Source organism: Linepithema humile, chromosome 4, assembly GCF_040581485.1.
Source record: "Linepithema humile isolate Giens D197 chromosome 4, Lhum_UNIL_v1.0, whole genome shotgun sequence".
NCBI lineage: Eukaryota > Metazoa > Arthropoda > Insecta > Hymenoptera > Formicidae > Linepithema > Linepithema humile.
Genome location: NC_090131.1, coordinates 29496986 through 29514419, shown reverse-complemented (window position 1 = coordinate 29514419; position 17434 = coordinate 29496986). Strand labels below are relative to the sequence as shown.

The window sequence follows — 17434 nt, the reverse complement described above, 5'->3', positions numbered from 1 at the left end:
AATGTCCAATTTCCCTCAATGTTTCACGCCGAAGATATTTTTTTCGACGTTTATTTTGTTGCTTAAAAAAATTGATAAAAAAATTATAGAACAATAACAATTATTCAAATTCATCTTAAGAATTTTGACAATTTTTCGAGGATATCACTGTATGTATTTAGGTGACCTAAGTAAGGTTGATCGTTGTTGCTAGATGGCGTACGTTCCACGTTAGTCAGCTCATCAGCTGTAGTGAGTTGTGGAAGTTCTCAGGTGCGTTAGATGAGTTTGAAATTTTTATAAATGTTTAGACCGTGTCTAGACATTTATCGTATAAGATTATAACATCACATTAAAATATTTGTTTAATGAAATAGAAATTATGAGTAATACTCGAGAGACTGCAGAAGATTCAGATGATGTGTCTCCACCAAAACAAGCTAGAGATACATCTTTTCAGTGTAAGTTGTACAATTGTTTACAATTTTATTGTACAATCTATTGGTATCTTTGGTGGTTTTCCACCACACAAATCGACACAAATCGATACAAGTATCACTCCGTCTTTGTTTGATATCCAATGAGCAACAGAGAATAATACTTTTGTGTCAACTTTTGTGTCCCTTGCTGGAAAACAACCTTTATTGTCAAATCAAAGTCATATAATTTTGCTTCTTATGATTAGCTGCTTTCAGTAATTTGAAGAAATCTAAGTTTTTCAATGAACAATTACCAACTCCCAGACCAGAAAGTTCTACGGCAACAACTTCCAGCAGAACCAATGCTGTTCTTGTCAGTCAAAAACAAGTAATATCGCCTAAAGAAAAAATATTTTTAAATTACATTAATACTAGAGAATTAACGATGCTTTTATAAAGTAAATTTATTAATAACATAATTAAAATAATTCCTGAAATTTATAAGGGATTAATGTTTTTAGAAAGGAAATCCATTGCTAAAATTTATAACAAATGTGCCATGGGAGTATTCCGACATTGTGCCAGACTATGTGATGGGAAACACTACATGTGCTCTTTTCTTATCAATCCGTTATCACCAATTGAATCCAGATTATATACATGAGAGACTCAAATTGCTGAGCAATGCTTACAATTTGCGAGTGCTTTTGGTGCAGGTATATTATCATCTTTATTTGTCGTTTCTTGATTATCATATAAATTGAAATTTTTATAATTGTTTCACTTAAATTGAAATTTTTTGTGATCAGATAGATGTCGCCGATCCTCACCATGCTTTAAAACATTTAACAAGGATCTCCATTCTAGCGGACATGACAATAATGTTAGCATGGAGTGCAGAGGATGCAGGAAAAATTATTGAAACTTATAAAAGATATGAAACCAAACCTCCTGATGATATCATGGAACGCAGCGATACTGCGCCTCATCAAAAAGTAATTATTAGATTCTTGCACACACACAAAGATATCTATCTATATCTAAATATCTATAACTTATGACAAATGTTTCTTTCAGTTGGTCAGTGCTTTAACGACAGTGAGATCTGTGAACAAAACCGATGCATCAACTTTGTTAACAACTTTTGGCACATTGGCTGACATTGTAAAAGCCCAATCCAACACTCTGGCTTTTTGTCCCGGATTCGGCCTGCACAAAGCTCAAAAGCTTCACAAAGTCTTGCATGAACCTTTCTTACGCACATCAAAACCGACAAAATAAAAAAGGAAGTCAATGTATATAAGGATGTCGTTAAAAGCCATCTTTCATTATCTTAAATACTTCAATCAACCTCTTAACTTCAATGAACGAGGAGAGGATATTTGGTAAGTATTATTCATGTTTATTATTTATGTAACATAAATCGATTACTTGTATATACGCATACAATCAATTCTATGTTATTTACACAATTTATAAAAATACGACTTATAGAATTCTTGATTACGTTTCTACAATAAAGTTGTTTCGCACAATGGTACATACATTTAATTCTGAATTAATTATAACACTGTTATGTACAATTTATGCTCTTTGGTATATTCCTCTAATATAAAATATAAAAAGCATCGTAAACCGAGGAACAATTTACATTTTTATATTTTATATTAAGAATAATTTAGTCATCTCTTATATTTTTTCGCATTGCATATTAGATTTTTTTTTTTTAATATTATCTTACACACATATTTTATATTGTTGACGAAGTTTTGGCAGTATTTTAATTATAAAATGTAAAAAATGGCTATATTTATAGATAGCCATTATATTTTTTTATATTTTAAGTTAGATTTTTAAAATATAAAAAATGACTAAACATATAGCAGCCATTTAACGTATCTTTATATTATACATTAGATCTTTTTTTTTTATTGTGTTTTATATTTTATGAGGAATCGTGTGTTGTTAAATTAATAATTAGGCCTTATCAATTAGACCAACGATAAATTATTTATAATGCAATCATTATTGTATAAATCAAATTAAAACAGGGTACTTTATGAATTTTTTTAATAGCAAAAACATTATTTAGCAAATTGTTTTATATCTATTTAAGGAAAATATTCTATTTTTATGCATACATCAAGTATGCAATATTAATTTAACCGAAATATTTGTCATTTTGCAGTTATATTTTTTAATTTAATCTTGTACCCTGTTCATTTCTATGTTTATATATTTTGAAAAAATTATATATATTATAATTTTAAACAAATATCTTTAAATTAAAAAACCTTTAAACCTTTAAATTAAAATCTTTAAATTAAGTTTTAATCAAATTTTAAATAATTTTAAAAGCATCTTGAAAAAGAAAAACTGTAATATATAATCTTAATTTTTAAAAAATATATATACGTAATGGAATATATAATACAAAATTTTTAACATTTCAAAAATAAGCTAAAATTTTGAATCGATTTTTCGTTAAAATTGTCGAAGCAAACGCTGTCCAAACTTACCTATTGATTGTTTTATTAATGAAACAGAATGAGAATAGCCAGGTATATTGGTAACAGGACAAGATTAATCGATGCGCGGTCGACGAAGCTACCTGCAATTAAATTAAAGTACATATGAGATATTAAAATAAATTATCTTATAATAATTTAAACGTGTGTGTGCTGTGTGTGTGGGTACGCGTGTGCGTGTGTGTTTGTTTGTGTGATAAAAATTGTTTAATAATTGAAAAAAAAAAAAAAAATAAAAAAATAAAAAAGGATGACATAAAATGTAATAGTAAACAATAAATTTACGAAATTATATTGAGAAAGACTTAACGAATTAAAGAAATAAAAACAAAGTAATAGCAAAATAAAAATTTTTCTTCAACACAATTCTATAAATTATTATTCGTTATTACATTTTGCAGCATATCCTATTTTTCTTCATATGACACGACAATCCCATAAAATAAAGATATTACGTTCTATGGAACGATGACACGTAGCGTAATAAAAATGCCCTGTCCTTCGTCTTTTCTAATATATCATATATTTCGTAATATAATGAAAAATTTTCTTTGCGTTTGAGCATTCTCCTGAAATTAATGGAGCCAATAATTGAGCGCGTTACAACGGCCGCGGGTGAGTTTCATAAATATGCATAACCATAATGAAGGCCACTTGAGCGGAATGCATATGCATTAATGCATAGACATTAGTACATGTATATGGGGGTGCTAATATTACGGGATAATTCTCCGCTGAAAGGTATAATACTAATGGGCTTTTGCCTGCTTTGACTTCTATTGGATAATACATGATATTCGAGCAATACTAATGCCAAAAGATTAAAAAAAGAAACACAGAATTGATGTATCCGTTACATTAATATCTGATTAAGTTCTGCTATTGCATTATATCACTGACAGTTCGGATAAAGGTTTTCAATTTAACATCAACTAATTGATCTAAAAAAAAAAAAATGTTGAAAAATTTACAATTAATTATTCCATGCACGGCATTCTCAAAAAAAAAGTAGCTAAATTGATTTGTTATTGGTTTTCTTTAAATCATTAAAATACACACATACAATACAAAAATGTAAAAACAAGAGAAAAAGAACAAGAAAAAAAAATCCATAAAAAGTAAGTCGAGAAGGAAAGCTTCAATCTGATGATTCGACAATTTTGGGGAGGATTAAATATTAAAGTGTCTTGAAAAAGAGCTGTTAAATATCACAAGTTACAGTGGAGCGGGGATCGAGGGTAAATCTTTAGGGATGCTGGAACAGATTTCTCGAGAGACGAGCATGAAATGAATACACAGATTTCATCAGAACTGTGAAGGCCCCTGATCGGAAAATAGTGGCTAATGGTAATGATTCGGTGCCAAACGTACATCTCTAAGAATCCTCGATTGATTCGATCTTACCACCACCATTACCGGGATATGAGCTGTCTAGGGCCTGGATATCCATTTTATGCTGCGGTATCGCTGTAGCGGATGAAACAGTAGTAGCCTTTCCTGCACAACAAAACCGAGCATAGACATTTCTACTTAAGCATAGAGATTAATTTGATGACACAGCCCAGTAATTTCAAAATTACGGGTTACGGGTGTGGGTTAATTTAGTAGATTGACAGTATGTTAATGAAAATATATTAAAGCGCAAAAATTGCACAACTAACCGGAATAGTAGATGGTTTTTTGTGATATGCTGTAGTTTGCTTTCGGGATGTCGAGGGTGCACTTGAGTTCTGCAACTTCCGGTAGTTCCTCGTCTAGCAAGTCTACTCGAGATAAGATATCATACAATCCATCTTCGCGAAGTGTCACTGTGGCATTAAACTTTGAAGTTTGCCCTTCCGGAAGATCACTATAAATATATATTATACATTATATTATATATATATATATATATGTATGTGTGTGTATGTATAACGAATTTTATATCTTATTTACCTTCTCAAAGATTTTAACCAAATTATTATTCACTTGAAAAAAATTTGATACTTAAATGCACAACTTAAATTGAATTTACATTATATGTGTTTAAATTGAATTATTAAACAAATTCAACATCCACAGTATCTTAAGAATCGATAAAGTTCTTATAATCTATAATGTAAATTAAATTAAGTCGGAATAATATGCAATGAACAGTTGAAGTTTGCAGAATTTGTAAAGGTTTCGATGAGATCTTTTAACTCTTATAAAGACTCACTTGACCGAGATATCGAGAGTTGGCTGAGGATAAAGACCTTCGGCTTTGCACATCACTTCCAGCCCGTCCTTATCACCTACTATACTCTTTTTTTGGTACTGGAAGTCGAACTTTTCTTCTGTTGCTGTAACAAGAATTATGTGCAATATTGACCCATATTACGTTGAAGTGTAGATCTTTTTTTTTTTTATATATATATATAACTGGTTACTATATATATTTTTATTTGATATAAAATTTCTATTTTATTTTTATTTATTGTCAGCTAAAAGCTGTCTTATAAAAGCTATCCAGTTTTTTAAATATACGTAGATTTTCTGAATTTATAGATGCCATTGTGCCATATGTGGATGTGTGCATATGTGTTTCCATTTTCTTTCTTGAAAACACGTATTTTCGAAGTACAAGATATAAGATCACAAGGCGGATATTCCGCGGAAAAGGAAACGTACGTAGGGCAATAAAAATAAATAAGAATGTAATAGCAATGGATATACCTGCGTTATCGTAATAATGTCGGAGCTTTCATGCTACTTTTGCTGTGTTCTATTACGGAGTTGACTTTTATTTTTGAAATGGCAGACAAGTAGAAGATACAAAATAAAAAAAGAACTAGTATAGCACATGTCGTTGCTAATGTGATTGGCATCATAGCAGCAAAGAAGTAAAATATTTGCTGAGATGTCGAATTTTTATTGCGACATCGATCCATTCTGTGTAATAATTAATAAATTAATACATATCAGCGGTAAAAAAATGTAATATAAAATGTTTGAATTTAGATGAATCGATACTTGTATAAATAGTACCGTAAAAGTCATATAAATAAACGTTTTTATAATATTTATATAAAGAATTCAATATGCGCTGCAAAAATTACAGAAATAAAAATGTTTTAAAGAGGTAAATAGTACGAATTGCGGAAAAAATGATGCGTTTTAATAACCTATGAGATGAAAATTAATTTGTAAATTAGTTGGTAAAAAAACCGTTAAACAGCATTAAAACGTTTCCTCTGAGCTGTGGGGTGCGGGAAAGTATTCCGTTCTACCGCGTAAATTGAAACCTGAGCATGAAACAGGAACCATGTAAATAAAAAGTGGCCGGCGCAAATTGAAGGATTTGTGAACGTGTAAAAGTGAAACGACCCTGAGGAAAATTTACGCCACAGCGTAAATTGAGAAACTAGCGCTTAGAGGGAAATAAAGCCATCTTATTTTTTTAATAAATGATACACTACGCATTTATATATTTGAAATATAAATCAAATATTACGTTATGTATATTTTGTATTTTAAAGCAAAATTATAATTATAACGCGATGTAACAAACACTGATGTATATTATAATTTTATTATTCATTAATAATGAATTTAAGCTAAACATCTAGAGTTAAAATAAATTAAAACTGAAATTAAAGTTTGGATGAAAACAGGATAATCAGAAAGATATTATTCAGCAACCTTTGAGGGGCGGGGGGGAGGTTGAAGGGGATGAAGAAAGACTTAAAATGGATTGATGGAGTCGAGGAGAATGTAAGGAGGAGGCTAGAGTGTGGAAAGTGGTGGATGCCTCTGCTTAAGACAGAGACGAATGGAGAAGAATCGTCAGTGAGGTCAACGTGCACAATAGACAAGAAGATTATAGAAGCGATAATTCTGTGTAATAATGTTAAAGTAATTAGCATTCTGATAAAATGAATTTGATAATTTACATATGTTATAAGCGGGCTTTTAATGATATCAAGAATAATTAAAATGATTAAATCGCACAAGATTGAATAACATCAAGAATAATAATATCAGGAATATTCAAGAATAACAGCAATTGTGGATCTCATCAGTTTATACCTACAGATTTTAGATCCACTAATTTCTAACTTAATAACGATGAGAAGAAATTTTACAAATAAAATTCAAGATTTTTAATAAAGCTTTAAAGCTATATATATATATATATATATAATTTATCACGAAAGAAAAAATTTAGAATAGAAGCGCATTGCTTTTTTATAAACAGAGAGATGAGATATATGATCGATAAATAAAAAGCAAATAAATGCTTGATAAATGTAGAAAGCACTCACAATAGATCACCATGGAAGCGTTCGCCGCTCGCTCATCCTCAAACGTCGATATCACGCACATGTAATCACCCGTTAGATCGATACCCGGCTTATCCAGCTTCATGGCTCGATACTGTGTGAGGGGATCATTGCTGGCCTTGTACTCCAGATCGACGTATTTCGCGGCTGGTTCTTCAGTCAAGGGATACCTGCCGTGGATCCATTGATAGACCAATTGGTCCTCGTTGAAGAACCACTTGACCACCAGTCCTTGGCTCGAGGTGTTCTCCAAGGCATAGTCGCAGTCGAGGATCACGTGATCGGCGTCGCCGATCTTCACGGCGGAAGGAACGTTGATGCTCTTGATGATGAGTTGCTGGGATTCTGCAATAAAGCATCGAAAGCCGATTTATGCAATCCTTTTGGATACCCAAAGACAACTTGTTTTATTTTCCTGTGCGCTACAAGAGCGTATATTCTCGTTTAAAATTGTCCTCTAGAAACTAGCAATAATCCTTAAGGTATGAATTATGTAGAGTACAAAATGTACACCTTAGAGAGAAATATGTATATAATTCTTGGAGGGAATAATATATATAATTCTTGGAATATAATTCTTTATATTCCAAACCAAATTATTCAGTTGGAAATTAGATTAAAATCATTATATTCCTGCATAATCAACATATAATTATAATTAATATCGTAAACTCGTAACTACGATAAATGGGCATAAATATGGCACGAATGTCGTCATTACGGTAATAATACGATAATACGGTTTTGCATTTCCTGGACGCAGTTTTGCCTGGTCAACACAGTGGGTGGACGGTGTATAACCGAGGGGTAAATCCGACCCCTGGTATTACATGTGGACACGTGTACAGAGAAGTGCACACAACATCGGTAACGAGCGAACAGCGAATAAACATTGCGGGTACACAACGAGAACGCCGTTAAATAATCACGTTAATTGTAGCGGATTCTCTGCACTCTGTAATGCAACTGCAATAGCCTGCAATAGTACGCCTGTTCTACTCTGTAAACGATATCGACCACGCCACTTAACGGAATTAGGTATCCAATTCTCTCATGCGACGAATAATTGATCAACTTATTTCCAGACTGTCTTAAATCCACGTTGTTATAAAATATTACGTGTTTTTCAAGTTTTTCTTGGTATTTCAGATCACGTAATCATCATGTTCTTAAATATTTTTTCCAGTTTCTTCACATTTTACTTCTTTTTACGAGAAATTTTTCTGTAGATTTAGTAAACCAACTTTAATGAGAATTTCTTATTATTATAACATCCAATACTCTAACTTAATTGCGCGTCTGCAAAATTTTTCGCTCGGTTTGAAATGATCTTTCCAACTGATGACTGAGCTTTTTGCTCGGTACGCGCTTTGAAATTTGCGCTTTGAACTTTGATGTGAGAAGTGAAAACGCAGCTCTAAATACGCGTGTAAATTTCAAAAGAGGGAGAAAGGGAGCCGGTACTTTGCGTGGATGCATACAGTTCTAGAAGCAAATAAGCAAGGAAAAACGTGACCCATTTTGAACCTCCTTTGTAGCTCGGCTTCAAATGCAGCTTCATGTGTATTCGAGGGTTTTGTAGCTTGCCTTTTCACCTCTTTCAGCTCTAGGTGTTCACACAATGTGTGCGAAAAATACATATTTTAGGTGATTTACCTTTCTTACAATTTTATTAAACACACCATTATTTTGCGATTATCTGCATTATCCTTCGTATTGTCTAATTGCTAATATACTGCGCTTGTATATTCACAATTTGTTCATCTTCATTAAAAAACTCTTCACATATGAAGCTATAATATCCGATGTTTTAATAACAAGATATTCTCTGTTAATTAGTTTGTTAAATTTACATAAAAAATCTATGCACATACACACGTACACATGCACATATGTACATACTTCATACATTATACATACATACAATTAATAAGCTCGGCTCCAAATGTTGCATAATAAAGAACACTTTGTTTTTAGCGCGTCGCGAGATGAGCTTCCTGCAGCAAAAGCAAAGATAATTGCAAACGTTATAATTATTAGCATGGTGCAAAGCGTAATATAAAGGATAATATAAAATAATAAAAATAATATAAGAATAATTGTAGCGTACTAATGTACTAGCAGCGCGCTAATATATATGCGCCATCCTTTGCATCAAGTTAATAATTATAACGTTTGCAATTATCTTTACTTCTGCTGCAGAAAGCTTGCGTCGCGACGCGCAGAAAACAAAGTGCACTTCATTATGCAATATTTGGAGCCGAGCTCGTTAGCGATGTCGCGGAAAACAAGCCCGCGGCAAGCAATCGAACAAAGGAAAGTTTACAGTGCAAGAGAGTCGTTGAAGACAGAAATCGTGAATCCCGGGGCAGATAAGATCGTGGCCCTGATAAGAACGAAAATTGAGAAAACAGATTGGTTCAGTCATATCCCAAATTCAACTGGAGCTTTCATTGACGTTCGGATCATGAGAGGATTACTGTTATTGTCAAGGATTGAAACTATCGGACCGTATGAAATATTCACATATGAAATATTGGATTCCCGATAATATTTCTTTATAAAGCAAATCATTCTCTAACAATCGATTACGTGTCACGTTACGGTGAAAAAAAACATTCCTGTTCACGCAAAATGTCGACAATTTTTTTCCACGTTCTAGTGAATTTCGAGAAATGGTAAAAATTGAGAAATTTGTGCAATATTGATCTACGATTTTTAAAGGCAGATATGACGTTGCAGAGACAGTTCGCAAGTGTCCCGATATTGGAACATTGCGAAAAATAGTTTAAAGAGGAACGTCTACGATCTATAAATACTCTACTGCCGCGCGCGCACATCCCAAATTCGATCTGGTTGACACGTGCTGCACACATTACAGAAAATCTCGAGTGCAAAACGGGTCAGCTCTCACAAAAACCGATACGAACGTATTTTCAAATCGTCATTAATTAAATAATCAAATAACCGATAGTTTATTGTCTCGCGGTATTCGCATGAACACGGATTGACCGTTTTTCATTTATTGTTTGTTTAATCACTTATGGATCGCATGAATAAATATAATTCGCGTATATACACGATGAATATTACACACGGTAAATTCTTCCATCAATTAACAATTATCGCACTTACAATTAGCTGCAATTATCTTTTGTAAAATGTATATTATAAATAACTCTATTGATTTGAATTTTAACGCGTCGCGTTCTCATACTTTGTCTATAAACAGCGAAGTTTATAGTAATTATATTCGCAAACATTTGTAACAGGGTTTCGCATATTTCAGCAGTACCTCGGCATTTCGAATTCGCATTCCACGCATTTCGCAAATATTTCGCAATTGTACGAAAGTAGTCAAAGGGCTGTATTTCTACTCCTCTTCTGATTATTAATATACTGCAAGTGACGTTTCAAATTAATAATTTTAGAGAAGTTTAAATGTTTATAGTTTATATATACTCAATATTGAATGGCTAATTTCTAATTTGCTTTAACTGAATCGCTAAACTAATTTAATTAAGTTAATTATAATAAGAACTGACTAAAACTATTGACGAGAAAACGGGGCAAAGTAACTACAAAACACGTAAGCGCTATATTAAGCGAGCAAAAGTACCTGGACAGAAATAGTGCACGTGAACAGGCTTTCCGCGATGTACAGGGTGAATCCGGAAGAAACTTGGAGGATACTTGCAAAGTGTGTTCAGCGACAAAATAAGCAACAAGTCTTCATAAATTTCAGTTCTCCTTTAATTAATGTAATAAACACTTTTTCCTTTAGTTAATTAGAAGCGAGCAAAGACAAAGTTTTCAAAAGGAAAAATAACAGACAAAAAAAAAGAGAAAAACAATTTCCAGTAACTGAGGTTAAAATACTCAATATTGCCTCTAATTACATGGAATGTGCGTATAGTATATCCCAAATGTCGCAAATACCTGGAATGCATCTGAATGTCAGCAGCAATGACACTAATAGCCTCCAATGATATCTCGTCATAATCATCCATCCACGATAAAGTGCGAAATTTGCTCCAAAAATAACACCGGAAAGATCACTTTTCACTTTTCACTTTTATCACTTTTCTCCTATGATAAAACACACGCGCGAGTAACTTTTATGCCAAGTTTTTTGTCTCAGAGTGAAAAGACACGGACGACGATGAAGACGACACAGGCGATCAGGCGAAGAAGGGAGCGGAAGAGGAGGGTTGTGCCGGAGAGAGTACACTAAGGGGATGAGAAGGGTGACCTCGCGCAATGTTGTACGAGAGGAAACTGAGTCAGATGTAACTCCCTCTCCGAGTTTCTATCAAACTCCCCACCATTTCCCTCATCTATATACGGGGTGTCGCGTTATCAGCGACAGTCTGATTATTCTACGCAAAAAAATCAATCAAAAAACTGTGCCATAAAAGTCCGTCGTGCGAATAATCTTATGAAACATTTTCGGAAAAGTTCAATCATAAAATTAGAAAACAAGTCGAAAAAGACTATATCATGTAAAAATAATTATCACATCGTGTCAACATATTAAATAAATGAAGAAAGAAGATCATGCAAGTGCGGAGCTAAAAAAATGTTTTGTCAAAATATCCCGCTGAATAAAAAGAAAATTTATAATGTTAAAATCAAGCTTCTCGCAGTATTTTGATAGTCGTCTGTTCGATTCAGCGCATTCACCCTATACAGAACGTTTCGTTATTAGCGGGCATAAGTTCAGGGAGAGAACACAGCACATTAGAATAATAAAATGAATTTACATAGATCTTATCACGCGACGCGGTAGCATTGCGACGCCAAGTACATAAAAGCCGACTGACCGTGCGCCTACGCTTATGTCATGGCATCGCGGCGCTATCAAGTAGCTTATCCGGTCTAATTTTATTTCCGAGTTACAGGCATTGTTGTGTTGTTTGCTAAAAAGAAAGTTCTCAAAATGCTCATTTGGGACTCGATTACAAGTTTCCAAATGCTTCCTGGTTTTTAATCTCCCGATCTGTTCCAAAATTCTAGTCATGAATATCGCAGAAATAGAAATTTTCAACACAATTATTATTATTGTTGTAAATGACTTATCAAACATTGCAAAAGCGGTTATAAGTAATTAAAAATTTAAAGATTATATGTACAAGGTTTTATTGATTATTGCAAAGTATGAAGCTTGCAATTTATATGTTCAACTCAATTTATATCCAGAATATGGAAACATAAAACCCTCTGTAATACAAAACACTTTGCTTCAATTTATTTTTATCATTGTTATTTAATATATACATATATATCATTATCTACATTAAATTAATTAAAAGTTTTTAAAATTTTTATTTAATATTTATATAGCAACGCTTGATATATCAGATACTACAGAATAATAATTCAAAATAGTTCATAAAATGTTTAAAAACACAACACGATTATTGTTAATTAACTTGCAAACTGTTGATAATCCTTATCGTGAAAATTATAATAAAAATTATCTGATTTCTATGTTTTATTAATTAATTAAATACATTAATTAATTAAACTGCATTGATTTTAGCAAATTGATACCTATTTAAATGTTAATTGGTTTAAATGGTATTGATTTGATTTTTAAATAATTTATTAATAATGTTAAAGATGACCAGTACCTGAATATTCTTGATAAGGTCAAATCAATCTCAAAATAGCCAAAGAATTTATTACTGATGCGATAGTGGCAGGACGTTCTGTAGGATAAATGAGAGACAGGGAGAGAGACTTCGAATATTCCTGCCGCGATAAATCAGGAAGGATAATTACTTTCGAGGCTCTTTCTCATTCTATGTTCGGCTTCTGCAAAAGACATTGAAAAGTGAGGTTTCTGATACTTAAAAATCCATAAATAGGAGAAATCAAGATATTTAACGTCCTAAAACCGTGCTCAGGATAAACTGTGTTTTATTATTCCATTGTTTTTTAAATTAAATTCTATTTGTACTAAATTTAAAAAAAGGCTATAAATTTATTTAAACTTTTAGAATTATTACATAAAGTCTATGTGAAAAAACTCTTATGCTATTTTTATTTTTATGTTATTACGTGTTTATGTCATTTATTTTTAATTATATGCATTTAGTTTACATACGTATTGTTTGTTACGTACATACGTATTGTTTGTTACGTACATACGTATTGTTTGTTACGTACATACGTATTGTTTGTTACGTACATACATACATCTATATGTATATAAATCTCATATCATGTATATGGTATTTATATAAAATAATTATTTATTATTCTTAATTCTTAGATAATTATACTTCTTACCTGTGCAATGAACAATTCACATTATGTTCAATTTAGCGGCGTACAGCAGTATGCGCTTAATCTGATTTAACCTTAAAATGGCTAAAATACGTCATCATGATTTTTGAAATAACTTGTGATTTAATGCGTTATAAATTAATAAATAAAGTGTTGCAATTTTGACGGATATGTCGATATTGAAAAAGTAACTACTGCCTAGGGACTTTTATTGACGATATTTTCATCTCTAGAAAATAAATCATTCTATTGGATATCTACGTCGAATGATAACCAATAGAAAGCTCAATCTTTTTGGACAAACGATAATGATTCGCGCGCGCGCGCGCGTGTGTGTGTGTGGTGTGTGTCTATACATCTTTTGCCTATGCTCAGAGTATATTGTTTCTATTCTGTCAGTTCATATGTGAATTGAATTGTGGTGTGGAATATGTGGTGTTTCAAAGGACAGAAAGGTAAAATAATAATAAATTTTTAGTGTATAATTATATTGTTTTAAAATTAACGATTTATTGTTTTAGACCTTTGCGTCTACATTTTACCAAATCAGAAGAAATCTTTTGGCAAATCAAGTGATATTAAGCTGGAAGAAGATGCCACAATCAGCAGACTTCATGCGGTAGTTTCTGTGGAATCAACAGGAGAATTAAATGTAATCTATTTTTATCCCATTTCATCTGTTCTGCATATTTTTTGTAAAACTTATTTTTTAAAATTAAAATTATTATATTTTTTTCAGATACAATATAAATGTGTTATTAATGATGTATCTAAATATGGAACATTTGTTACAAGAGATGACAAAAAGATAAAACTATCTAAAAATGAAACATTTCTTCTGAAAGCTGGTGATATAGTGCAATTTGGCCTGAAAGAAGCAACATTTGTGTAAGATTATAATAATAATTCACTTCCAATACAATGATTTATTTTTTTATATCTAATAAATCAATTGATTTATTTTGATAATAAATTTGTTATAGTGTCCAACACCATTCATTTGTGACTGCAAGATCCAGTTTGAACGAAGAGGAACTGAATAGATTAAAGAATATCATAGACCATATTGGGGGACAATTGTTGGAAACTTGGGAGAATTCTTGTACTCACTTGACAGTTGCTAAAAGCGTTCTATTTACCACAAAAGTAAGATTTTATATAGATTTGTTTACTTGAGAATTATTATATATTATTTAATGCTTTTCAAGTTATTAAGCATTATTTCTTATTCTATCTTTAATTTTTTTGTAAACCTTCTAAATAACAAAAATATTAAATTTTTGCAACTTGAAAAGATTTTATTTATAGTAAAAGTAAAATATATAATTTGGTTTATTTAATCACAAATTATATTATTTATTTAATAATTTTGAGCAATGTTTTTAATTCTGTACTAAAGAATCAAACATAGACTTGTCAAGCAAGAAAAATTTTACAAAAATATAAGAAGGATGGATGTGAGACAAATTTTCTTTTTATTAATATTTGCATTATTTATTTTGTGCAGTTAGCTTATGCATTAGCTTCAGCTAAACCGATTATCACAATTGCATATTGGGAAGCAGTAAATGTGGCCATTGAGGAATCTAAAGAATTGCCAGAAGCTGAGACTTTTCTACCAATAGTAAAAGAAGACTGGCTGAAAGTTTCTCCAAGATTATTTCTGCCGAATGAAAAGCGCAGAACACTTTTCAAAGGCTTGTCATTTGTACATTTTTGCATAAAGCAGTATCATGCATATGCACCATTGATTACTGCAGCAGGTAATTAATTCTGATCTAGATCTTTACATATATATAAAAATAAAATTTTGTATATAGGGATAAAAAGAAAATTAAAACGTATTATATATATATACAGGTGGCAAATCATGCGTGTATCCTACAAGGAGACCTTTGACCCCCCGGGATCTCACCGCAAAAAATGCTATCGTTATACAACAACCTGTCAGCGATTCTACTCTGCTCACTCAAGATATTGCTGATGATTATCATATCATATGTGAGTGTTTGAGTGTTATCATTAAAACAAATAGAAGCAGTGAATATACAATATATGTGTATAATATTTTATATTATTGCAGATTGTAAACTACAAGCCATCAAACGTAGACTGGTTTCTGACACCGAAATTCCACTCGCCATTTTATATTGCTCCACGGAAAAATATTGCAATTCCAAATTCGACTTTACCACATTTCTGAAATCAAAATCTCGAACGTTTTCTCTTTCTGACATCACGATAATCGAGGATACGCAAAATACTGGTAAGATAGAAAATAGACAAATTAAAAGAAAAATTATTCCCGAAACTTTAGAGTCTCAAAATAGTGAGCCTATTTTGAAGAAGGCCCATTCTTCTAATGAAAGTGAACAGGAAAATGACTCTAACGCCAGTAAGAACACAGTAAAAGACACGCAGGATGTTTATGCAATAGAAATCAATCGCAAAATAATTCCTGAAACTAGCGACTTTCAAAACAGTGAGAGCATTTCGAAAATAGCTTGCTCTTCTAATGAAAGTGAGCAGAGAAATATTTCTGACAAAAGCAACATTGCGTCAAAAACCCAAAGTGATAGAAATATTTCGAAAAAGATTCATTTTTCCGAACAATTGCAAATTATACCCGAAAGCTGTTCTTTAGAAAAAGATGTCACTAATAATTCTCCTAATAGGAATAATCAGAAACAAGCTGTAATTATTTCTGAAACTTTTGACTTTAATGACAAATACATTACAAATGATTGTGCCACAGAAAAAGAGCAAGAAAATGTCTTACAAGAAAAGGAATCTTTTGAAAAAAACAATTTGATTTTTGCAGAAAATAATCAAAAGAAAAATATATTAAGGGGAAATAAAGTTGAATTACAACAGCGAGAAAATATTCTTATAAACGAAGAAAATAATGCAATTCGTGAAAGTAATAATGTATTTTCTGCGAAAAATAATCAACAGCAAAAAGATAGATTGCAAGACGATAAACTCAAATCTCAACAATCAAAAATTCCTTTGACAAATGAACAGAATAATTTGATTTCAGAAAAGTATGATTTAAATCGTGAAAAAAATAATACGACTGTTGAAAAAGATAAAGTAAGCACTACTAACAGTGTAAGTATAGATTGGGAAAACTGTAAAAGTTCTGAAAATTCAAAAAAGCCACGAATTATATCGATTCAAGAAACTGATAATATTGGGATCTATGTACAACGAGGTAACAAAAAAAATATGTCGGAAAACAGTTGCTCTAAAGTTGAAAAGTCGCAGGATTTATCAAAAGAACAAGATTTTAATTTTGCTTTTAATTCTGAAAGAAATCAGGAAGATAGAAGAGCAACAAAGATTCAAATGCAAGAAATACATGTAAAAAATGAAGAACCTCGAAGAAAGGTGAGTTAATAATTATTAATAATTATAAAAATAATAGTGTAATAATGAATATATAAAATATATCGTCCGTAATGTTAGGGAGATAACTGGTACAACAAATACTTGAACCAAGAATTCACGGATGAGATACTGCGGAAAGATATACCAGGCGGCAAAAGATTTACAAAGGTTTGATAAAAATTTTTATTTTATAATTACATAATATTAATATTATATAATACGTGATATGTAATTTTGTAATGTCTAACAAATTTCTTTTTTTAATTTAGACATCTATTATAATTCCCAAAAGAATATTGAAGATGGATGACTTTGTTTTATAATTTACAATGCATAATTGCGCTGAAGAAGAGGATCCATCAATATTCGCGAGGGATTATAGAGATATTTATTTTATATTATTAACAAACGATTACAAAGATTTATTTAAACATGTATTACCAATATTGTATACTTTGTTACCATTTATATAAAATTAAAATTTTTTAAAAATACAAGTCTTGTGTTTATTTCATCATAAAAATTT

General features: G+C 31.3%; 3 protein-coding genes across 8 annotated transcripts; 2 read left to right on the top strand and 1 right to left on the bottom strand.

Moving 5' to 3' along the window:
* Positions 1 to 123: 123 nt before the first annotated feature.
* On the top strand, positions 124 to 1938 carry Ercc1 (DNA excision repair protein Ercc1). 3 transcript variants are annotated; one of them, XM_012368972.2, is made up of 6 exons: positions 124 to 252; positions 357 to 440; positions 665 to 786; positions 920 to 1114; positions 1208 to 1393; positions 1476 to 1938. In XM_012368972.2, the coding sequence occupies exons 2-6, from the start codon at positions 362 to 364 to the stop codon at positions 1677 to 1679; spliced, it is 786 nt and encodes a 261-aa protein (XP_012224395.1). In that variant the 5' UTR covers positions 124 to 252; positions 357 to 361; the 3' UTR covers positions 1680 to 1938. The 3 variants fall into 3 exon arrangements, with proteins under 3 accessions (XP_012224395.1, XP_067210335.1, XP_012224394.1); XM_067354234.1 differs by lacking the exon at positions 665 to 786 and having other exon boundaries at positions 205 to 252; XM_012368971.2 differs by having other exon boundaries at positions 215 to 440.
* Positions 1780 to 11921, bottom strand: LOC105673376 (uncharacterized). 4 transcript variants are annotated; one of them, XM_012368968.2, is made up of 7 exons: positions 11167 to 11909; positions 10847 to 10977; positions 7210 to 7572; positions 5124 to 5247; positions 4588 to 4775; positions 4298 to 4423; positions 1780 to 3009 (listed from the first exon to the last, which is right to left on the bottom strand). In XM_012368968.2, exons 1-6 carry the CDS (start codon positions 11235 to 11237, stop codon positions 4302 to 4304), a joined length of 999 nt encoding a protein of 332 aa, XP_012224391.1. In that variant the 5' UTR covers positions 11238 to 11909; the 3' UTR covers positions 1780 to 3009; positions 4298 to 4301. The 4 variants fall into 4 exon arrangements, with proteins under 4 accessions (XP_012224391.1, XP_012224390.1, XP_012224392.1 ...); XM_012368967.2 differs by having other exon boundaries at positions 4331 to 4423; positions 11167 to 11906; XM_012368969.2 differs by lacking the exon at positions 4298 to 4423 and having other exon boundaries at positions 11167 to 11921.
* Positions 11922 to 13841: 1920 nt separating this feature from the next.
* On the top strand, positions 13842 to 17405 carry LOC105673374 (nibrin-like). The gene is made up of 9 exons (XM_012368965.2): positions 13842 to 13973; positions 14040 to 14170; positions 14258 to 14406; positions 14502 to 14664; positions 15026 to 15281; positions 15379 to 15519; positions 15602 to 16908; positions 16987 to 17076; positions 17178 to 17405. Exons 1-9 carry the CDS (start codon positions 13949 to 13951, stop codon positions 17229 to 17231), a joined length of 2316 nt encoding a protein of 771 aa, XP_012224388.1. The 5' UTR covers positions 13842 to 13948; the 3' UTR covers positions 17232 to 17405.
* Positions 17406 to 17434: the final 29 nt, after the last annotated feature.

What these genes read in the sequence shown, in the direction of transcription:
- Ercc1 (XM_012368972.2), top strand. Translation starts at nt 362, where the DNA reads ATGAGTAATACTCGAGAGACTGCAGAAGATTCAGATGATGTGTCTCCA. An exon ending in TAGAGATACATCTTTTCAGT is followed by an intron (nt 441 to 664) that starts GTAAGTTGTACA and finishes TCTTATGATTAG; the next exon opens with CTGCTTTCAGTAATTTGAAG. An exon ending in TGCGAGTGCTTTTGGTGCAG is followed by an intron (nt 1,115 to 1,207) that starts GTATATTATCAT and finishes TTTTGTGATCAG; the next exon opens with ATAGATGTCGCCGATCCTCA.
- LOC105673376 (XM_012368967.2), bottom strand. Translation starts at nt 11,237, where the DNA reads ATGGATGATTATGACGAGATATCATTGGAGGCTATTAGTGTCATTGCT. An exon ending in GACATTCAGATGCATTCCAG is followed by an intron (nt 10,978 to 11,166) that starts GTATTTGCGACA and finishes CATTAATTAAAG; the next exon opens with GAGAACTGAAATTTATGAAG. An exon ending in CGTGCACTATTTCTGTCCAG is followed by an intron (nt 7,573 to 10,846) that starts GTACTTTTGCTC and finishes GCTTTATTGCAG; the next exon opens with AATCCCAGCAACTCATCATC.
- LOC105673374 (XM_012368965.2), top strand. Translation starts at nt 13,949, where the DNA reads ATGTGGTGTTTCAAAGGACAGAAAG. An exon ending in TGATGATTATCATATCATAT is followed by an intron (nt 15,520 to 15,601) that starts GTGAGTGTTTGA and finishes ATATTATTGCAG; the next exon opens with ATTGTAAACTACAAGCCATC. An exon ending in ATGAAGAACCTCGAAGAAAG is followed by an intron (nt 16,909 to 16,986) that starts GTGAGTTAATAA and finishes CCGTAATGTTAG; the next exon opens with GGAGATAACTGGTACAACAA.